This window comes from Falco cherrug, chromosome 4 (assembly GCF_023634085.1).
Source record: "Falco cherrug isolate bFalChe1 chromosome 4, bFalChe1.pri, whole genome shotgun sequence".
Taxonomy (NCBI): domain Eukaryota; kingdom Metazoa; phylum Chordata; class Aves; order Falconiformes; family Falconidae; genus Falco; species Falco cherrug.
The window spans coordinates 2980620-3004768 of NC_073700.1; the positions used below are offsets into that span (position 1 = coordinate 2980620).

At 36.9% G+C, this 24149-nt stretch overlaps 1 protein-coding gene across 7 annotated transcripts in view; it reads left to right on the plus strand.

The window, feature by feature from the left end:
• Window positions 1–24149, plus strand: part of ATG7 (autophagy related 7) — a 122574-nt gene that overhangs the window by 21839 nt on the left and 76586 nt on the right. For all 7 annotated transcript variants that reach the window (XR_008731919.1, XR_008731920.1, XR_008731921.1 and 4 more), the window contains exons 13-17: window positions 2154–2348; window positions 7516–7719; window positions 7970–8085; window positions 8802–8877; window positions 12181–12261. Coding sequence is in view for 4 of the 7 variants with exons in the window: in XM_055708228.1 (XP_055564203.1) it covers window positions 2154–2348; window positions 7516–7719; window positions 7970–8085; window positions 8802–8877; window positions 12181–12261 (672 nt within the window). In the remaining 3 variants the exon portion in view is untranslated. The remainder of the gene's footprint in view (window positions 1–2153; window positions 2349–7515; window positions 7720–7969; window positions 8086–8801; window positions 8878–12180; window positions 12262–24149) is intronic.

Below are 24149 nucleotides of genomic sequence, written 5' to 3' on the forward strand. Positions count from 1 at the left end.
TGGCTTTGGTCACCTCTCAATGAAAGTGTTGAAAAGTGCGTTATCTTTTATGATTTTGCATGTCACTGTAGTCCCTTTTTTTCTAATACTTTATGGCATGGTAACTAAATGTTATATTGTTTTAGGTAATTCAGAGACATTTTAAATCTTTTGTGAGTATGAAGGTTCTGGTCTTAAAATCTAAGCCTTTTTGTGAGCAGTTAAGCAAAACTTGTGTAGAGACTCCTTGAGATTTTGGAATTCTGTGGGATGAATGAGTTCTGTCTTTGGGGATATATGAACATCTACTTCTTAAAATAATATCCATGTGCCATTGCAAGGTACCCTTTTAGCTCTTTTTGCCCACATTTGACTGCAAAAGCATACCTCAGCTACCTTTAGTTGCGACTGGTGTCTTTTTTTCAAGGGACAGTTATTCAAGTAGAATTGAAGCTATTGAAGCTGCTGGTCTCATGTATTCTTACAGCTACAGTCACTAGATAGTTGTTGTTTTTTCTGAATTCTGTTAAGATTTTAGTATTTTACAAACCTTGTTACTGTATTTCTGTGCAGCTAGTGTATAACTTGTTTATTTGTTCATTTATTTTTTTGAAACAAAAATTGACCTCCAAAGTTGCCAACAGTGTCAGTTATCTAGTAAGTCAACATTTATGTGCAGTACAGGGGCTTGATGAGTTATGCGTAAATACATCACCCATATATAGCATGGATTAAGTTTTGTGTTCCTGCCACAGCTCTTTGGAGGTGATAATGACAATAATTACCTAATGTCTGCTGTTGATACAGAGATGTTCTCACTGGGAGACAGGGGAGCTGCCCTGTTAACAGCATATAGGTCACTGTGGACTCTACATTTTTCCCCTTGGGTGTGAGGGGAAGAAGGGGGGAAAAAAAGGGTGTATCCTTTGATATGGTTAATGCAGACATTACCCAAATGCATTTCCCCAAGCTGCTATATGTGTCTCTTTATCTTCAGGGGTATTTATGATGTTTAGAATGTATACTTTCCTGGTTATTTGGCTCACCTGGATTTATGAGTTGTGCATGTAATTGGTCTATACAAAAGCACGTTCCACCAACCTTCCTTTCTTCTCTTCCCATGTAATTTTATGTTTGCTAGATCTAGCTTTTGAGTTTTGGCTTTTAAATTGTTAGTTGCTTACAGCACAGTGACAAGCAAGTGGCTTTGGCAAGGCCTGTGCTTCTGTAACATGTATGAAGGATCCATTATTCTCTTACAGCAGATGGCTGACAGATTGTGCTAGCATACTTCCAAATGAGTGAGTTAATTGTTTGCGTTGTATATGCATTGTGTATATGCTTATTTGGCTCTTTAGCCATTTTTGGCTCAATATGCCCTGCCCAAATACGGAGTTGGAAGAGGCATGTTTCTGCAATAGGAACAAGCTCTTTCAGCATCTGCATAGTGCAAGCCTCCAGACATCCAAGCGCTGGGGTAACAAGTCTCAGAAATGATTTTCTTCCATATCAAGTTCACGTATGCCTGGTCAAATTACGTGAAAATCATTAGAGACTGTTGTTCTCCTCATAAAGAATTTTAAACAAAGAGGAGAATGTGTGATACTTTGCATCTGTCTTACTGTAATTGAATCAATACTCAATATCAGAAATGGAAAGTACATCCCATTAACACTGCATGTGAAGTGGCTGCAAAGATAATCCAGGACAATGGTTTTATATAAGTTTAATGGCATGATCATAATCATATGTAACACCTGTTTTCTTGCTTTTGTAGTGATGTTTGTAACCTCTGGGATGAGGAGCAGTTCAGCCATCTACTTGTAGTGATTTCCCAGGCCTAATAAGACCTTCTGAGAGACTGAGCTTGTTAGTGCGGGCACCATGCCACCTGAACATGGTTGGTCTGCTCTCATGACCCAGACTAGTATGTTTGCATTGAGCTGCTCCGTTGTGGATAAATACAGCAGCTGAGCCTGCCAATCCCTCAGAAACATCAGCACTGTGCTTTAGTGCACAGCCCTGATACACAGAGAGATGTAAAGAACAAGTTGCCACTCTGCCAAACAGTAATTTAATTTGTACTCTACAGTTTTGTATTGAACTTAATGCTAATTCTATTCAGTTACAAAGTTCTCTTTTTAATATGTTGTTTTCTGTCTGTCTCCATCCAGAGCTCAGAAGGCTATAACATGAGCATCCCTATGCCAGGCCACCCCGTGAATTTTTCTGAAGTAACAATGGCACAGGCTCAGAAGGATGTGGCTAAACTTGAAGAGCTTATTGATGCTCATGATGTTGTTTTCCTACTAATGGACACTAGAGAGAGTCGATGGCTTCCTACTGTCATTGCAGCCAGCAAGAGGAAGGTATTGTACCATACTCTGCTAATATCCTTGCCAGTGTATTTCAGCTCTTGCATATCAACCAGTTATGTATACCTAAAAGAACTTGTTGGGAAATCGAAATATTTGACCTACATGTTGTGATTGTGCAGGAATTTTTTTCTTGCGTTCTGTGGCCTCAAAGATTCTGTATAAGGCGGGAAAAGAGAATGTTGAAAAGAAGAAACAGAAACTTTTGTCATGGAATTATATAGGTTGAAAGAGACCTGTGGAGGTGATGTGGTCCAACTCCCTGTTCAAAATAGAGTCAACTTCCAGCATGTTGCTCAGGGTCTTGTCTAGTCAGTATCTTTTGAGTATCTCCAAGGGTACATATTTCATAGTAAGACTAAGAGAAATAATTTAATAATAACAGAATCATAGTAAGGAGGACTAAAGTCATTACAGTAATGATTGACTGATAGGGGATGTGAATTGTAGAAATTTGTCTGAAACCAAGTTTTCAAAATATGTCTCAAAAGTGAAAAATTAGAAAGTGAATTCTGCACTTTAAAAAGTATGCCAACACTTTTTTGGTTAAAAGTTAACTTTGCGTTTTTCCTCATTGTCTTATTGGAAAACATACCATTGTGCTGAGCCAATGCACCCAAACTCTGCCTATGACTCTTATTGAGGTAGTGTTGATGCTTCAGCTGTTCCTGTAGCTTAAAAGTGATACCCTCATGCTACAGGCAAAGAAAAAGGGAGAGCTGCAGTACATGAAATTAAGATTATGAATTTTTATATTAAAAAAAATGATATCTGAAACCTTATAGATTATGCTCTGTATACGAGAACAGTGAGACAATATGCGTAAATGCTTATATACTCAAAATGTCTTTTGTGGTCAGCATACAGTCCTGGTGATATGAACCAGACTGAGAAATAAAGCATAAGCTTAACCAAATTTTTCCAGGAAGAATCAGAAAAGCATATGGGGAGAAGATTTTGAGCCTTTTTTCCTGTTCTACAAATCTTACTGAGGTTTAGATCTGAATGATAGAGACTTTAGTCTTGTGTGAATGTTGTTCTTGAAAACAGTGAGGCATTCAAACTTCCCCTGTGAAAGAGTATTCTAAATCACACAGGGTTCTGGAAGCAGCATCTTTCTCCAAATTAATGGTGTTGAAAATATGGTTTTGCTGAAGAATCCAATTATCCTGAACACTTACTTGCTATCATGACGTAGACTTCAGTAAAACAGTCTCAGGTCATCTTGATATTTCTTAATTGAAGAATTATACAGTTTCATGTTTGCTCAGTTAAAATAGCACAAAATCAGAAAATGCAAGTATTAAGCTTTTAACATGTCAGCTTAACCACAGTGCTCATCCTGTGCAGGTTGTGGTATAAATGTAATGATGTCCATAGCAATTTATTAAGTTGTGAACTTAACACGAAAGTAAAAGAAAACATACGTGTGTCACAGCTGAGTCAGTATTGTTATTCAATCTTTGATTTTTGTCTTTTCTAACTTGTGTGATTTTCCAGCTATGACAGTTCTAGTTTCCTAATAGTTGTTAGTTGTTTGTAGTTTCTTTTCTTTGTGTTTATATTATTTTATTTTTTTTTTAAAGGACAGTAGGAAGGAGAGAGAGAATGCAGATTTGTGGTATTTGCAACCTAGTTTTATCTTACAAATTCCAAGTGTGTTCCCCTTTCTGAAGTTTATGTTCATCTGAACATAACTAAATTTCCTCTGCACCTGCTTTGCAAGCAGGTTTTTTCCAAGTCAAAAAATTACCTTTTTTTTTTTTTGAAGCCAAGGTCTTAAATTATTTTCTTCCATTCTTTCCTTCTTTTAAAAAGATTTCTGATCCTGAGCAATAGGCTTGTATGTCTTTGTAGCTCAGATGAACTTCCCTTTGCTAGTGAACTATGCTGCCAGTGAAAATATCAGTGTGTCCCTTAGTGTGGACTTCAGTGAGGTATAACTTCAGGTGTAACTGAGTGTATGTACCTCCATAACTATCAGTTCCTACTTAATTCTACTGTTTTTTCTGCAGTTTGCAGCTGTGGTCTTTCAGCACTCTTTTAGCTGTTTAAAAACAGCACAGAACTGACAAAAAAAAGAGGAAGTTTGCAAAGCTGAATATTGAAACTGGAAAGTGCCAACCTGCTCTTTCATATGTATGAGGATTGGTAGTTGTAAGCAATATATGCAGTTTTATGTGCAGCCCCCCCCATCTGGTTCAGTCAGGATAGGGTTCTTCTAACAATTTTTAAAATTTTTGCTTAGTTAGCAGTCCCCTGCTGCATTTACCTTACAGTATTCAAATCGTACTTTGAGGGCAAATTTTATAATTTCTTTGTGACAGTTCTCTGCTACTTAGTGGCATAGTGTGTCTGACTGCATCTTGGTTACTTGATTTTCATAAGATCACTTGGATGTGAGAAGATGGATTTCCCTGTCACTGAACAAGCACAGCACTGAAATCTCAAAAAGTGCAATCTTGAAATGCTCATACCTGCTTTTCAGTGTACTTCAGGCTGATAAATATTTGATGAGAGCTCTGCTTCAAATGTGAATAAACATTACTGGGAGACAGCTCTGCGGAGAAGGACCTGGGAGTGCTGGTGGGCCAGTTGCCCACGAGCCAGCAGCATGCCCTTGGGGCCAAGGGGCCAGTGGGACCCAGGGGTGCGTGAGGAGGAGCGTGGCCAGCAGGGCGAGGAAGGGGATCCCCCCCCCCCCCCCCCGGCTCTGCCCTGGGGAAGCTGCACCTGGAGTGCTGTGTGCATCCAGTGCTGGGCTCCCCAGTTCCAGAGAGACTGGGAACTACTGGAGAGGGGCCAGTGGAGGCTACAGAGATGATGAGGGGACCGGAGCCTCTCCCTTCTGAGGAAAGGCCGAGAGAGCTGGGCCCGTTTATCCTGGAGAAGAGAAGGCTGAGGGGGGAGCTGACCCATGCCCACAGATACCTTAAGGGCGAGTGCCAAGGGGACGGGGCCAGGCTCTGCAGGGGTGCCCAGCGGCAGGCGAGGGGCAGCGGGCACAAACTGCAACACAGGCAGTTCCAGCTGAATGTGAGGAAAAATGTCTTTCCCTTGAGGGTGACAGAGCCCTGGGGCAGCTGCCCAGCCAGGCTGTGGGGTGTCCTGCTCTGGGGACATTCAAACCCGCCTGGACATGACCCTGTGCAGCCTGCTCTGGGTGAGCCAGCTTTAGCAGGGGGTGGGCTGGGTGCTCTCCAGGGGTCCCTTCCAACCCCGACCTGCCTGGGATTCTGTGAATTTGTATGACAGCTGCAAATCTGAGCACTGCTGCAGTTTGGACCCCAAAGTTTCAAAACAGGCACACAGAAAATGAAAATATAGTGAGTGACAATCTCCTCATTCAAGTTCTCCTTATATAAGCGGTACATGAGTAGAAGTAAGAGTTGGTTTCCCCATGTAATCATTCAGTTGCCTTGATGATCTTTGGTACTCCTGCAGTCCTTCCTCTCAAAACAAGTACCTTAGACAAACACAAAACTCAAATGTTGAGTCTCAGTGTCAGATGTGAAATCCCTGTTTCTGCTGAACACTGGAACTTTTAAAATTTTACTACATTTTTTTTTAAATACATGCCAGAAGGTACGCTTTTCCGCAGTGTCTATAAAAAACAGATGGTTGGTTGGTTGGTTTTTATTATGAGTCAATCAGTTCAAATAGTTGCTGGACAGTAAACTGATGAGAGAGAAAGAGTTTATTGCAGTGGGAAGTGTTTAGCAGTATTATTAATTTCTGATAATACCTGCTGTGCCACGTTATTAATATTTTGCAATGGGAATACCATCTTTAGGCTTTACAGGCGGATGTAGTGAGAAGATGCAATCTCTTACTTGTTTGCTGTAGACCTGGCTGTGCTACCACAGATTCAGCAGCATAGTTCTACTTTAGGACTGAGGAAAGAGTAAACAAGGTTGAAAGTGAATATGCAGAAATTATTTGAAATACTGAGAATGATGAAGAAACTCACAAGCTTACTAGTTAAGATGGCTAATTCTTGACAACTTCCCTCAAAGTCCCTCTTTTAAATAATTCCTGGCTATAAGAATGAAAAATGACAAACTACTGTGCTGCAATTTCTATCTAAAATATTTGCATATCAAGCAGTATATCTTTCCTTGTATTTTACTGGCTGCAGTCATTATCGTATAATTGTTTTTGCTTTTTGCTATATCTAAATCATTGCCTGTAAGTTTAGTAAAATCTGCTAGTTTAAGTATTGGTTTTCTGATATTACCATCATAACATACACAGCTTCAGATTACTCTAAGCACTTGTCACAAACTGATGAGAAAGGGGAAAATGATGACAGTGTAATTGTGTACCACAGCTGTTTGTGCTCCCCATGTGACTAAACAGATGCATATGAAGACCATAAGTAATCATTAATTGCTTTCCTCACTGAGCAGAATTTTTTTTGGATAACAGACTTGTTTCATTGCTTTGTCACACAGCAGTGTTTAATGAGTTGTATTTCAGACCACAGTGAACTGAAAAGACTACACAGAGAATTTCAAATTACACGAAATCTTGTTATTAATAGCCACTGTTGTACTAAAGTGGCACTTGGAATATTTTAGCACTTAGAGAATATGAATATACAGAATATGTAACAAACTTGAAAATAAATTCTGAGCTGGAACCAAATCAAGCTTTTCAATAATGATACTAATTATTGTATGAATAGTGGGCCAATTTGGATGCATGGATGTTAATTCATATCAGTGCACAGCAGCTTCAACTTTAGTGAGACACTGAATGTTAGTTGGTGTGAACCTAGTTTCAGATGTAAACTAACACAACACATTTATGGAGTTCCTGGTTTTTTTCTTTCATTACACAAAGCACACTTGCTGACCATTAGAGGGAGTTATTAATTTGTATCACACTTCCCTGAAAGACACAGAAAAAGGTAATGGTTTGTGCATTTCTGAAACTGACTTTTTTGGTTTGCTTTTTATAAATGCTTGACAACTAGAATTTGCACCTATCAGAAAATCTGTTGTTTATGGCTAGGGGGATAGCTATGTAGTAAATAGGTCATTGGTCCATCTACAGCATGTGGGGTTTTTTTGACATTCAGAGTGAATAAAACCTTGAGGCCTTTTTTCCCCCTCCCCTTTTGGCTTGCTTAAAATCTGTTTTTCTTTGTTGTTCACAGTTGGTCATCAATGCTGCATTGGGATTTGACACATTTGTTGTTATGAGACATGGACTAAAGAAACCAAAACAGCAAGAATCTGATGATTCATGTTTCAACAATGCCTCTGGTTCTTCTGATCTGTTGGGATCCTCACTCTTTTCAAACATCCCCGGCTATAAACTGGGTTGCTACTTCTGCAATGATGTTGTGGCACCAGGGGATGTGAGTAGAACCTTATGCAAATGGTGGTTATATATCTTTTGTTGTGACTTGAATTTTTATTTCCTTTAAATGTTTTTTCTTAAAGGGATTTGTTTTATGTTGATATATAGAGGAATAAGAAATAGCTTATCTTTTATTTGGAAGATTAAAGAAATTATTTGCACAGAAGTAGAGATGTTTTGTGTAGTAAGGCAGCTAGTGACTTTTGAGTTCCTTTTTTTGTTTCCCTCAGAATTGTCTCTTTTTGTAGTCCACCAGGGATCGGACATTGGATCAGCAGTGCACAGTCAGTCGACCTGGATTAGCTATGGTAGCTGGAGCACTTGCAGTGGAATTAATGGTTTCTGTCTTACAGCATCCAGAAGGGTGAGTCATTTCTGGATTGGCTTTCAAAAGGTGTTCTCTGAGAAATAAAATTATATTAATTTTTTGGGGAGAAGGAGGAGGAAGTACACATTAAGGACAATTCTGTAGGTGTAATGTTGCCTGTAATGTCATGTCATGTATAGGTCATATCTACTATAATAGTGTAATTTAATAGTGTTTAAGAGAGAACTGGGTCATCAATTCTTTTTTTTTTTTTTTTTTTTGTCTTGGAAATTGGCAGTCTCTCCTTCTGAGTTTAAAAGTAGAAAAGTACTGAGAATACTTCAAAAGCAGCAAGTATTCCTGTTAGTGGGTCTTGGCATTCCTTTGCTCAAGTGTATTTGATAATGAGTTATGATAACTACATATGCCACATGAAGGGCTTCAAGATAAGTATTGCAAAGTGGGCTTGATACAAAAATTATTCTGAAATTCTGCATCATGGAATTTAGGCTTGAGTTCTGTCTTTCAAAATCTGTGAAAGAAAAAGTGAGTTAGATGTTGGATGTGAGTATGTTACAAGTCTGAGACTGATTCTGAAAAAGAGTTTTTATATTCCCATGCTGAATCTTACTTACTATGAAACAGACTTTCCAGATAGGTTCCTTTCCAGATTCTGAACTGTAAGCTGTAACAAAATGTGTTGAAACTTACTGGAAATTTTGACTGTTGAGTATGTGGTCTTGTTCTAATTTTCCTTCTTGGATTTTTGGCAGTGGTTATGCTGTGGCTAGCAGTAGTGATGATAGAATGAATGAGCCACCTACTTCTCTTGGACTTGTTCCTCATCAGGTAAATAATTTGTGAGTAAATGCTTTTCTTTAAAAGCTGGGAACTGATATAAGGCAAACATCACAGACTTAACAAAGACATAGTATATGCTGATTCCATTCTCCAAAGGACTGACTCTCCATGTTTGTTAAAAATATAGGTATAAAAATAAAATAAAATCCATCACATGGGCTAAAGTAGTTGTGTTCCTGGCATTGTGTCTGTCTTACTAGTGGCCACACAATTCCTGTTACCTACTTAGCAGGAGTTTATTTGGAGCAGGCAGTACGTGAATAAGGCAACCTTTCTGCCTTTTCTGTTCCACATCAGAACTGACAATATGAGCATCTCAAAGTTACTTTTGTTCACTCTTTAAATCCCTTCTGAGTTTGAAAAAAATTTTAAATCCAGCCAACTCACAATTATTATAGTTCTCCAAAATAGTTGTGTATTTCTGGTGCAATACAGCAGTCCTTATTCTTCTACTCAACCCAAACTCTGGTTACAAATATGTTACTGTGTTTCAAATTGCTGGATAGACTTGGGTTTTTGTTGTATAGATAACAGTTCTTCAAAAACCTGCCTGCTGATCTTATCCTCGTAATCATATCCCCTGTGATTTTTATCACTGGCTATTAGAAGTATTTTGTGCCTCTTTGATTATGTTGCTATCTGAGTGACTCTGGATGCTTCCGTTGTATAAACAAATAAGTTATTTGTTTCTAAGTGGTATTTTTAGTTTCTATTGATATTAGGGGTTTTTGTGCTAAGAATGAATCTTGATTCAGAAAAGGATAAAGCTACTAGTATGTTTTCTTTGCAACATCCTGGTAATCACAAGGCCTGGTCTATACAACGTTATTCTGATTTTATTTATAGTTTTATGTAGTAACCAGTGTTTAAACGTGGGTCATTTTATGCACTGGGGTTCTCCTGGGAGAACCCTGGGTTCTGCCTCTCCAGTTCTTTCTCAGGGGTCTCTCTCCCATACCCCTGAAGCTTTTCTGTCTGTTACTGTGGGCACAGCCAGCTGCAGGATTGGCAGGGAACATCCAGTTCTCGCTTGGCTTGTTCAGGTACCTTCAGTACCAGGCATTGTCCTTGCTGGTGCTCATAATCTCTTCCTCTGGAAGGTTCTTGACAGTTTCCAACTTTGGCACTAATTGGTAAGTTGGTAACTTCCTTAATGACTGACAGGTTCCTTTAACTAAGTTACTCCCTTATCGTGTGGGGTTATCTGTAGGTAAAATGGTAATGCTGTCATCAGCCAGGGCCAGCCTGGGCCAGCAGCTGCAGTGTATCCCAGGGAGGTTTTTGGATCTCTTGTGTCTCAAATAGGAAGGAAAAGCCAAATCTAAATCTCATGCATTTGATGATCCAGGTACTCCCTGCTGATTTGTCTTTGGAGAAGTTACTGCTTTCTAGTTGAAAAATGAATGTCATAATTTCCAGGTAGTTTTCTGTAATTATCTGAATGTTTCCTGAGATCATATGGGATGATAATATGAAAGATATTTTACTTATGCTAGGTCAGTTTATTTTGAAAAATAACTTCAGTAATTCTGACAGTTGAATCTTTGTGACTCTCACACATACAAAGTGACTTTGTTTCAAAATGGTGACTATGCTCCAGACCTCTGGGAAACAGATCTCTAATCTGAACATTCTCTTAACACCTAAAAAGCAATAGTGAAGAAGTTATGTCCCACTCCCACCCCCCCTCAGCAAAAAGCTAGAAATTTTACATTTGTAGTAATTTTTTTTTTTTAGAATGTTTCCTAGTAAACTTTAGAAAGTTTACTGTGTCTACTGGAAAAATAATGATCTCACAGTTCATGTATTTCCTGATGATGTGAATGTTAACTGTCCAGTCAGTCCAGTCTGATTTGTTTTATACCCTTATATGTTTTTACTTGCGTTATTCTTCTGTTTTGGGCTGTGATTTGAGATATGATCCATTTCAAATATGGATTTTAATCAGAACACTTTTCATTGAATTATGACTTCTGTCAACCCTGTGTCTGTATTTACATTTACATTTAGTGACTATCATGAATGTCTTCACTTTTAGACATTCTAACACAAGTATAACTTTAGTAGTAGGTATAAAATGAAAATATACAATTTGTTTCAAATATTGTGACATCTGATCCTTTTACAAACTGCTGATTTCTCTTAGCAGTCACCCATATAATCAGCTCAGTGAGTGCAATATTGTCTCCAGGGGTCTAAAATTAACTGTTATTTTCTGATGTGTTTCTTTGTGGTGTTCTTTGTTCATTTGTTAGCCCACTTCTGTGGAAGAAGAAAATTAATTAATGCAGCAGTCCTTTTTATTAAGAGGGTATTCCTTTGTTGGGTAATAGATGTTGCACACTCATAGTCTTAGCCTGTCATAAATGAACTGAATTTATTTCCAGGAAGTGTCTTGGAGTTCCTAGGATAACATAAATACAAAGCAATGTGGTATCCGAAAGACTTGATTTTGTTTTCTTTCTTGTCCTGGGTGTGGGGTTTCTTTAAAAATTGCAGTATTTTTGTATTCTAACATTATGTATGGCTTGGTGTTTCTGCAGAAATACCTTAGTGTTAATACTGTTTAAATTGCTGCTGGCTTCGAAGGTTTATGCTGTTTCAACTGCATTAAATGTATGGAGTGCATATCGGAAGTATTTTCCGTAATGGAATTAAATATTAATTCAGGCATTATTTTTTGTATTGGATAGCTGCTTAAATTATGTTCTTAGTGATGTCTTTTCATTGTAGTAGACCTGGAAAACCACAGAATAAAAAAAGATGATCAATGGTCCGAATAGTTTATAGCCCATATGATCAAACCCTGCTGCAAAGTGTTTTCAGTGCTGTGTTACCAGAAAAAATAGTCTGGAATTTTAAAATTATGTACCCATAGCACCATATTAAGAACATATTTTAGGAATGTGCGACAGGTAAGGTTTTGGCTTATATGTTATAGGGATGAGAAAAAAAATATTTAACTGGTTATACCATGATGCTTTATTTTTGATCAAATTTTGCAATCAGAACAGTCAAACTCCAGGTGGTGCTGTGCCTCTATTTATGCTTAAATAGTGTTGCATTTAGATAGTTGTGCCATTATTTATATCTATAGATAGAAAACCAGCAATATATATTGAGTATAAATTATCTGCAGGTGTTACTGGGGGTCACTGTGTTGGAACAGTAATACCCTAGTTATAGAAGATCTTCATCTTTTTATTGAATGTATGTGTCCAGTTCATATTGAATTTTGGAGATGTTTTTTGTGATTGTAGAAATAGTGTTGTAATTTTTTTCATCTTCCAGATCCGTGGATTTTTATCAAGATTTGACAACGTTCTTCCAGTCAGCCTGGCATTTCATAAGTGCACAGCCTGTTCAACCAAAGTAAGTCTGAGTTTGTCTGTACTTTATCTAAATGTACAGAATGGTCTTGCTCTAGGTCAGCCTTGGGGTGCCGAGGACTGCTCTGTATTTGACATTTTCTCCTGCTTCTTTAGGGCTTGGAATCTGTGCTGTCACTTCAACTAAAGTTCTTTTCCCCTCATACCCTTCTTTTTTAGCTGTTTTCCGAATTTTTGTGGCTTCATGTGTTAGCATGCTGCCTCCATGCAAACATTCTATTTCGCTAAAGAAACCAAGCAGAGACTAGGGCCAACATATTTCTGAAAAGTTTATCGCATAAATACTGTCAGTATCTTTTAGCTTTGTAGGAAGGGAAAAAATTTGGCATTGTTTTTAGTTTTTTAAGAAATCATTTCCTATGTCCAATGAATAAATATATCTTTGTACTTTTCCTGAACTTAGTATTGTTACAAATACACAAAGTTGTCTAAATTTCTGTTTTATGATACAAAACAAACCTATAAAGAACACTTAAGGAAAAAAAAATTACTTCCATAACATTTCTTTATGGAAAAGGCTGTTTCATTTTGATGCTAGCGTTGACAGTCCTGAGTCACCCAACAGATTTACAGCTGTTGCTTGGATCCAAGCTGTGTCTTGCCAGAACACTGGGGCAGCCCACTAATGTGTCTGTGTGAGGCCTCCTCTTCAGTCTTGGAACGTTTTCCTGTACCGTGGCCTTGAAGAGTTTTTTCTGGCAAGTTTTCTATGGCCATTTAGTGAGAGTTCAAGAAATTTTGACTGGGATATCTTGATATGAAGATTCGGAGGTTTTGACTCATGATTTTGACTGCTTGGGAGTGCCGTTAATTTGGTTCACTTTTATGTACCTTGAGACTTACTGCAAGAGGTTCTTCCTGCTTTTTTCATTGCTCTTGTCCTTTACTGTCCAGCTATCAAAAACTTTTGAGGCACTATTGGTTTTTTGAGGACTTGCACAATTTCTTCTTCTACACTACTCCTTTTATTTTTCAAGGCTATCTAGGTACATTAGACAAGTTTTGAAGGACTATTGACGTCCATTTTCTTCTTTCAAAAGTTGAAGCACCAAACTTAAAACTGCTGTTATTTTTAGAAACAGATATCTACCCTCTTGAATAGCTGTAATCTCAGCAGTAGCTAAAACTTTATGATGGTGGAGGCTGAGAAGTTAAGCTGTTAGAATAAGTTCTTTCTTTTTTCTTCTTCTTTATTTTTTTTTTTTACTTCTTTTTATCTCCAATCCAGGACATACTGATATACAAAAACAATAAAAACATATATCAGTGTAGATAAATGCAGGTATCAACTTTTTGTTAGCAAATAATTTTCTTTTGGAGGTCATTTTAAGAGAGACCTGTTTTACATAAACAGACTTGATTTAATAAAAACTGACTTGGATTTTAGCAGCTGTGCTATTCCCAGAGAGATCACTTTTCATGTGGTTTGGGTATTAAATTACTTCTCTGCTGAAAAGGTTGCTTCATTGGTGCATGTATTTCCTTACAGTAGAAGCACAGCGTTTGTTTACTTTGCTAACTTTCTATTTATTAGCATAAGAGTATGTCACCCTCTATTATCTGGAAATCTGATGCTAATACTTTGAAATGACAAATCCAATTACAATTTAATTGTAGTCTGTAGGTTGGTTTGTTGGTTGGTTTTTTTTTTTTAAATGCAGCGATTTAGCGTAATTTCATCCTGACCTATGTCAGATCTACTGTAGATTCAAACTTCTAGAACAGGAGAGAAGTGGCTTTTCTGATGTAGTTAAATTTGTTGGTACTTTATTAATTTTCTTCTTTTTTATGTCAACATTCTCTTTCTTGAGTTCTGTCACTTTGTTACTCTTAAAACATAAAACTAATGAATTGGGAGTTTTCAAAAGAATTCTAGTACATTCTTAAGCCTTCCAGTACAGCTGGATGACTTAGGAGAAGCCACTAGTGATCTACATGTTTAGAGATTAGATTCCATTTCATTTTGACCCACAGTCATGACTTCATTTCTCTGTTTTTGAAGCCAAAGATACCAGACGTCCAAGTAGCCAGCTATTCCTTACCCAGAATTGTCCTAAACAGGCTGCATGCCAGAGAAGCTTCCCGCAGGCAATTTGTTCAGGAATTTGGGGATGGTCACAGCAGGAAGCCAATCTATTTTTATTCTGGGCCAAATTTTCTTTGTGTGATTTCCCCCTCTGTCTTATCCTGGTTCCATGCGAGCTGTGCTAGAATGGAAAGTATCCCCTTTCAGAGCTGGGTGGCACTGCGCTGCCCCTTGAGTGGTGCCAGAGGGGCCGTGGAAGCCCTTCTGGTGCACTTCTTCATATCAAACTGGTCCTGTTATGGGAAGGGAGAGTCCAAAGTCCAAATACAAAAATCTTTAGTATAGATATTTATTTGTAGTAACTGCTTCGCTTACAGAATGAGAATGTTAAGCTTATTAGTTCCTGTGCTAATTAAGCTCCCTGTTTATCCTGTTGGCAGCAAAATGGGGGTATTTTCTCATAATGTTATGGTGAGAAGCATTACAGTCCTATAGAAAAGTGAAGTGGTTCTGGTCCTGTACTACCCAATCCTTGCAAGTGACTGGCTAAAGCCTTGAAACATGAATGTTAAACGATGTCTCTTTCTTAATGCAAAACTGCCAGTGTTTATATTTTAATAAGGGTAATGAAAATTTTCCTGTTGTTGCTCCTCCCTCTTCCTTGTGCGTCATGAAATGAGCCAGGAGACCTCATAGATTCAGTTTAATGTCAGAAAAGATTATTGCTGCTAACCAACTTGGATATACAGATGCCCCCTGTTTTCACATATAGCTCACAGATCTTATTTCCTCCAGAGTTCAGGTTTATCATCCATGTGCTACAACGCTAGCTTATTTTCCTTAAATATATTTCTCTCCTTCCCCTGCTAAGGTTGTGCTGATGTGTAATTATGTCCACTATCAAATTTAAAAACAAACAAAAAACCAAAGCAGCATAAGTCTCCCTACTAATTTTCAAATTCCTTCTCAACTTTCTATTCAGTATGCTAAAAAATTGAGCTGCTCAACTCATAGTTTAACTACTCAGTTTTTTAACTACGGAATAATTTTATGACATACTTTGAAAGTTTTTTCAATTTTATTGCATTTTGTGAAGGGGTGGACACTAGGATCAGGTACGGTATTCTGGGCACTATGTTACAATTTCTGTTTTCAGTCAAGATGGTTCCCTACCCTTGCAGATGTTTTCCCTTTTTAACATCCTAGGAATACATTAAACACTTCTGCTGTGGCATTTACTAAGTGCCTCTGTTGCGCAAGTTATTTATGAATGTTTCAGTTTTGAAATCTATCATCATGTAGACATAACAATGTTTTTATTGTTCTCATCTGCTAACTTCTTCACATGCATTCTTACTTTAAATGGTTCCAGTCAGTTATGACAGTAACCTGCACTATTCAGTAACCTACTGATCTTTTTCAGTTGAGATAATTTTAATTTTGATTGCCGCAAGACCTTTCATATTTGCCCTAGCTGCACTGAGAAAAGACTTTTGTATTTGCTTTCTCCCAGTAACACCATATTGTACAGTCTGTCAGTGAAACTCTTTTTTTTTATGCTATAAATTTCTCAGTTAAGTATTGTGTTGGTCTTAAATAGAGATGTATAAGTCAGGGGAGAAACAAAGCCTTGGTCTTTCCTGCACTAAAAAAAGCTAACTCTTGCATAGCTTGCAGAAATAATGGAGGAAATGGAGAGAAATGTTTGTCCTTCAGGAATGAACACTGCAAAAAATCAAAATGATGTTTTAAAAAAGTTATTTCTGTAGCTGTGCTGTAATATTAACTCTGTGTAACTGAGTCCATTTATAACTTTCCTTATTTCCTGAATTTACATATGTTAACATTTGACACTTCTGTGTACAGTGGAGCCTCTGTATTAATATTGGATAGATTTCATTCAGACTTAAAGAATGCATCATTAATATACCTAGGCATATTTTCAGCATACTGAGTTAAATGTAACGCTTTTCTTACTCTTAAGGTGGTATAGAAATGTGCTTTATGATAAGTGACTTACAGAAATTAATCACTTTAGGCTTTGTTCTTTGAAAAAATGTCCTTTTAACACTGGGGGGAGCGGGAGGCAGGATTATCTTGCCCATAACTTTTGAAATCTTGGCAGTCTTTACATCTCGGGATAAATTTTAAATTCCATGAGAGAACTGAAATAATGTGTATTTTCAAAATTAGTCACGGTGAGGATGGTTTTACTGCTGGTTGCCTGAAAGATGTGCATTCTTGAAAATAATGCCTGGTCTTACTATTTGAAAAATACTGAATTTTATAATATACAATGTACAACAAAATATAATGTAGATTATCTCAAGTAAAAGGATACTAACAGAAAGAAGCTGTGATGTATACTAAGAATGCTACATCACACACTAAGAAATTATGACCATGGTAATGCAACAATTATGATGGAATTTTGTTCCCTTAGAGGAGGGCAAATGTGATCAAGAACCCCATAAATCTTAAAATAACTTTAATTTTTAACTTTAAACATTACCCTGTTTTGTGAACAGGGGAAAGGGTGTGGAATCAGTGATATGTTCAGTTTTGTGCGTTGGAGAAGGTCAGGAGGTGTCTGTACAGACAGGATGGATGATAATTGAAAAATGGAACTTAAAAACACACCACCACTGAAATCTAGTAAGGTGGGAGAGAGCTCATTATCTGTGTCCTACATCTGCACAAAAATACGTGTTAATGAAGTGTGTGTAGTTCAGTGGAGACTTTAGTCCATCATGACTGGAAACATCATAGCTAATCCTGCTTGAAGGCAGTCGTGCCAAGTAAACTGCCATGCACAAAACAGCTCCACAGTAAAGGTTGTAAATGGAAGGAACACAGAGGAAGATAGAATGTGTTTTCATGTTCAATCCTAAATCATGCCGTTTTCCAAAATTCAGAAAGCAGCTTGACATTCCCATGCATTAGCACTGTTACGTTGTAAGAGTTCAGAGTTGTGGGATGGGGGTTTATTGAAGTTTATTAGGTAACATAGGTTGTTGCACCAAACAGCCTCCCAACGTCAACAGAAGAGAGGATGTAGAAAAAAGAAACAAAACTGGATTCTTCTGGTATGGAAGAGAAGTATGGTTGTTTAAAAATTCAGTCAGATCACAAGAAGGATAATGTTTACTTGTCCTCTTCTCTCCTGCCCCAGACACGATGATGGTAGAAATATTTAATGAACAATTGCTCTTAGCCATTTTATTGTGTCTTCATTTCAACTTTTAACATATCTGTGAAATTGCTTCTTAATCAATTTATTGTTCTTTTGTTATCTTCAATTAAGATAAATGTTGCAAGTACAAAGGAATTCAGAAGCCTTTTTTTTGTATTTTTTTTCTTTTTGAGTCTTATTCTATGTTGTAGTTGAAGGTAGAGCAGGGACTAATTTCTTGCTGTTATTAATTACTGTTTCACTTAAGGAGAAGAAACTAGTGTGCATCTCCACAGCAAATTGGTAAGAGATTGTTCCATTTTAGCTTATGTTGTTAATGTATTTATCTGTATTAAGAATTGACATGGTTTATAAAAAGTTAAAGATCAGTTTGTGTCTTGAGGTTGACCACCCACCCAAATATTTTCACGTGGGTGAGGATTTGAGTTCAGTGCTCTGAGAGGAGGATGCATTTTCAAAACTTCTGACATCAGGATAAGTAAATCTTGGCAAGCTAGCAGCTCTATGTGCAGTGTTAAAAATGTTTGTTTTCAATGTGCATGTTTGCAACTGTATTTAAATGCTGAAAAGTGGAGGTTTGTGCCTTTCGCATTTTGCTGATCAAAACCAGTTTTTATTATCCAGCCCCTATTCCAAGATAATTGTGTTTATTCTAGCCAATCCATTTGTCTTCACCATGTAAGACTACTTCTTCCTTCGTGGCAGATGCAACCATTAGATACGGTAGGGGGGTTAAGTACAACTTGGTGCAGGAAATGTATTTAAATAACAAAGTAAAACAACATTCCTCCCCAGATCATTATGGTTTGGGGTCTTGTCTTCATGGCACAAGGGAACAGATAGCTAAGGCTTACTGCAGTGTTTTTAGGAGCCATTCTTCAGTATCGTGTCCTTTGCAATCAGAGTTTTGAACTCTGCTGATTAAATGATTAAGAAAGTGTCTGGAGAGGGAGAAAAAAAGCACAGAGAACATACAACTTTCTGAAACTTCTTTTATTTCCTCTTCCTTTTGCTCCAGAAAATCAGGAATTCTGTTGTTACTACTTCTGGTTTGGGAATAGTAAAGTTGCTTGATTAAGAATCCCTTTCTAGTAGTAAGTAACACACTTTTGCCCTTCAGAGAAGAAAACAAATTATTTTTTAGAGAATACTTCTTTTATTTAGTGAATTTATTAAGTGTTTCCTGATGTTTAAGTGAAAAAGCATGTCCATTTATGCTGGTGTGGCAGTGTACCATGTTAGATGGTAGTGTCAAAGCTATGTTGCAGAGAATCCCAGAACTTGGTCCAAGAAGCAGCTGGTGTGACTGACTGGTCCATGGTATTGACTAGTTTACTTGTCTTCAAGTTAAATAGCATTAAAAGAAGTAAATGTGTTCCAGTAATTGTTCGGTGATCTTAAATGGATGTAAGATATTATTCTAAGCAGTTGTAAGCGGGAGAGTTTATGGGTTTTGGAGTGTAAATATATTCCATAATATACTATAAATAGAAATCTGTATCATCTAAATTAAAAGAAAAATAATCAGAATTGATTGAAGCCTTGAAGTGAAAATATTAATGTAATTTCTACCCCATGAATAAAATGAATTTTCCCATTTCCCACTTTAAAATATTGTTTTTTAAGGAGAGGATAAACCCTGCCATTGTTAAAAGTAATTGATTCATATTTCTGACAGGTTTTATTTCTGTTGCATTTAAATTAAATTCAGTGGGTCTTAGAGGTTTTGGGGGGGTGTTTTTTTCAGTATTTATTCTTCCTCCATTTCAATTACACTTAAACTGCAATTAGGACAAAGTAAAGGACTATCAATCAGTAGGAAAGAGATAGTATCACCACAGTTTTCTGGTATTGACATGTGCAATATCTAACTGTCTAGAATACCATTTTTAATTATTTATTCTAATGGCAACTTAATGCTGTCTTGTCAGAGCTCTGTGAAGCTGGTACAGAATTCCTTTTGTCTCAGTAAAAACAAAACTAAAATACTTTGACTTAAAATATATACTTGCTGACAGACTGTTGTATAAGAATTGCAAAAACAAAGTTGAAGAATACTGAACTGGGTAAAGACTAAGAGTATACAATGTGTAGAGATGGTATGGTGGTGATGTGCATCCTACAATTGCTGAATGTAGAAACAGTTCAAACCTAATTCTGTAGGTGTCTCGCTGGAACTCAAAAGATCAGTTGTTCGTTTTGCTGGATAGAAGTAATTTGTAATTGTTCTTTTTACTTCCATAAGGTATTTGCATACTTGCAACCTAGTGCCTACTAAACTCTTATTTATTGTTCAGTTATTCCAAGGGCTGAGTGCATATTCATCAACAAAAGTCATGAAGCACACTGTGTCTATATTGTCTTTTATGCCTAGATTTTTTATTGGTAAGCTGAGGAGTCGCTTTAAGTAAAAAAAGAAGCCCACATGTTCCTAGCTGGAACACATATGATTCTTTAATACGACTGTTTAAAAAGTCATTTAATATGTTGACATGTGTTCATATCAGTTACGTGCAAAGAATGCTAATTGTCAAGTGTTAGAGTGTATGTAAGAAGAATTTGAACTAATTTAAAAAATGGGCAGGGTTACATAAAGGTTCAGGTCTAAATCACATAAATGAAAAATATCAGGCATACCAGGTTAACGGTCCAAAGCACTCTTTTGCACTGATAATTTTGATAGACAAGTATTTCAAATTTATACAGTGCAGCACTGTGTGCATGTGACAGTTTTGGCCATAATTCTACCTCTACATATTAAAAAGTAATGCCAACATGCAGCAGTGAGAGAATGGAACTAAACCATGTTTCACTCTTCTGTGGTCTGGTCTTGTAGCAGTTGTCTCATGGAATTGGGTTATGATGTGAGAGTCTGATTATTTTCTCCCTAATCTTTCTTGCTTTATTATAAACTCATATTGAAATTATGATAAAATTTTAGATTGTAATATTTAATGATGTATAGTTTGGTTGTATTTGATTTATATTTTTAATCTTAGGAGATTAAAGGGATGTGTATTACATCTTTCCCGAGATACTTCTTTAGTATCGTCCAGTTTTTACTATTTTAGTTTTTTCTTGATGCTTGTCTGCAGTCTTCTCATTGCAGTCTTTGAGGGGAGTCTGCATACATTTATACTGGTTTTCTTTTGTTAAACTTAACAAGTCATCAGGCATACTTTACTGGACGGCTGTTCTTTTGTTTGCAAATGGCCATGCAGACATTTTTGAACAGTTTAAGTTAACTTTTATTCAATTTTTCGACATTTTTACAGGGTTGCCTAATGTGTGTCTTTGCAGAAATGCTTCTGTTTTCTTTGAAATTGGAAAGAAGTGAAGGAAATTGAATTTAAGAAGACAGTAAAATGACTGAAACTGATTAAATCCAACATATATGTGTGATTTTGGTGAAAATGTTGTTGTTCCTCCAGTGCTGTTTTGCACATCCAAGTAATAAAATCCTCTGCTCTGAAATAGTCTACAAACATGGATTTTGGGGCTAGAGGTTTGGATTTAGGAACTCCTGAGCAGCTGCAATTTCTGCTTAAGGTAGCAATAGTTTTGCGTGCTTAGTGTGTGACAGGTCATGCCTTGTTATTGAACTGCTGATGGCAAGGGAGAGCTAGATGGAATAAATTACTTCATATGCAATACTCAGTCATTACTGACTTTTTTGTTTGTCAGCCCATCAAAGATGGACCACTCCAGGCTTTATAGAGTCAAATTGTACCTCCAGCCAGAGCAGTACTCAGCGTAAGACAGTTGCTTTTCTGTGGGAAGAATCATTTTCTTAGACATTTGGGGGAGTGATCTTGCTTCACTCCCGGCGTTAGGGATTGTCTGCAGAAAATGGATGCTGTTTCTGGACTGTTTCTTCAAGGCAAAGGCGAGGATTGTGCTATAAAAGCCTGTTCCTGTGTGTGGGTAACAGGTTATCCAGGCACAACTCGTCAATAACCTCAGATGGGACTGGGGAAAAAGAAGAGCTTTCTGCAGTTGCTGTACAATAGGTAGTGACTAATGCCAGTATGAACTGGAGCCAAAAATGTTGTAATTGCTGATGAGCTAATCAGCATAAATTTTGGACAGGAAGCAGAACGGGGATAAATAAAGTTGTAAATATCCATCCAGTGTAAAATGTGGCACGAGCAAGAGATGGCTGTTAGGTGACTGAAGGATATACCCATGTTTTAAAAAAGGTCAGGACAAATGATCTAATGATATTGCCTACTTGAAAACTCTTTTGTTCCTCTATTCTCATTCTCTAAAGTGGAGATGTTTATTTTCTTCTACTCTCCTTCTCTCCTTCTCCCTTTCTTTCTTTTCACTTCTGTTTATTAGTGCTTCCAGGCAGGGAATGACTTAAACTTGTATGCTGTCCGATAGAAGGTCCTTATAGTGACTGGAATCCCAAGATGGTATTATGTTTAAAAGAATTTGTGCAAAATATTTTAGAAAGTAGCTAAAATAAAAATCCTGTAGGTTTTTTCTGTATTATTAGTCTTATCAATTTGTATCAGGAAAAATGGTTGCTGCATATAAAACACAGCAAAGTTATTTCAGAAAAGCTCAGAATGCATGCAATTCCCGAGAACTTAAGTTGACAAGACTGTGCTTAAACTGACATCTCTTAAATTTCTAAGACCTCTACTTCTCTCCTTTTCATTATTCAAAAGAAGCAACTAGGAATCCCAAGCTAAAAAAATCTTGTTGAGACCTTTCAGGGCCTATTTTTCAGTAAGTTAATACTCCGTTTTCTGTCTGTTGCAATTCAAAATCATAGTAGGTGATAGCAACAGACAAAACACAATTGTATCACTGTGTTCCTAAATTAAAACAACAATCTCTTTCTTAAATGAGTTGTCAGTGTTTTGTACTGTATTAGTTAACATTTTATACTGATTTGCTTTCATTTTTAATACTGATTATGGGAAGGTAAAGAGAAAATTGTGTATGCGGAGGGTGTTTTAATTATTTGGACATGAGCCAAAAAATGATGCCATTGCCTTGTGGTTTATAACTTTCCAATATTTCCAGAATAGCCTTCTTCAGCATGCACCTGGAATACAGCCTTCTTCAGAACTTTGTTTTATAATCTTGTGCTTAAAGCTTAATTGTGTGTGAACACACGAGTGTGTATGACCATTCATACACACATTTTAGGTAATACTTGAAGTATTATCAAAATGTGAAGTGTCTTAAGAGTCATATTTGTGGTCATGTAACGGTGTCAGTCTTTTCCTGTATCCTGAGTAGAGTCCCTGAACAATAATTACGTGATCTTCAGAAAAGTTCTGGGTTTTTTGCATTTTTTTCATAGATGTATTATAGTATCACCTTATTAGGCTTTTCTTTACAATTTAGGACCAAATGGCAATAAAAATTCAGAACTTCATGAAAAGGCAAGAGTCTAGGAGCTGAGGGTTTTTAAAGAAAACCAGAATTACAGGTCTCATGATAAAATTTCGAACATCAGCAGTGCTGCCCGTGCAACTGTTTAGAACCAAGATCCCGATGGCTCATGTGCCTCATCTTAGTCTCTTCTCACTTAGGAGCATTCTCCACAGCATTGTAGTCTTTCACTAAACTTCCTGATCTAATAGCAGATACGCTGAGCTTTGAAGAGTTTAATTGGCAACACTTTTACATGTCTTCCTTATTTTCCAAGCAGGTGTTGAAACTGAAATGTCTCTTCAGCATGCTAACACTCACAGTAGTTTTCTATTAATTCTGCATTGCCTGTGATAAATGGGTAGGTAGCAGTGTGCAAAATATCTCTAGGCATGTAAAATTTCTAAATAGAACATTGAATTTTGTGATTTTTCTGGGTCTGAAATGTTTAGTGAAGTATCTGTGCCCTTTGGGGGGAGGCAGAACAGGGAGGGGAAATGTGCTGTCTTTTTTGAAGCTTTTTGGAAAGTGTTTAAAGCCAGGAAGAGTGTCAAACACAGCACCCATATTGCTTTGGAGGAAGGCTACCCATAGATCTTATTTAGTGTAAACAATAAATCTGGTAGCATTAATTTCTTACTGTATTTTTCCTGGAAAGTCAGTAACACAGTTTCAAGCTCTACAGATGCTAACTACTTGGAAAACAAAAAAGCCAAAACAAATGTAAATTCTGGTAAAAAGTTTAAAAATTATGTGACAGAAATGAGGCATAAAACGTGAGCCAATTTTACATCAGTGGTCAGGTTCTTGGGATTAGGAGTTTGTTTTTTTGTATTTTTACTTAACCAGTTATTAAGTTTTATGCTATACAGCGATCCTGGAGCCAGATTCTCTTTTTGAATGTCTTTCTACCCAGCAATTGAGACTTCTTTGTGAAGAATGCTGTTAAAAAGAATATAACACTAAGGCTGCACATCTGTTTCTCATTTCAAAACAAGTTCTTTTACTCTAAGCCTCTATTTTTTTCCTCCTACCATGAAATTCTTTTTTTTCCCTCAGTAAACAGACAAGAATAAAAAAAAATGGCTAATAAAATGGGTTACTCTGTATCATTTACACAAAAGGCTTTAGCAGTATGTTAATTTGTCCCTGTTGTAATAATGTGCATCCACAGATTCATTTGTTCTATTAAAATGCCATCATGTGAAAAGACAGTTGTAGCTCTGGCTCTGTAAAATGGAGACTGGAACCAAGGTTATAG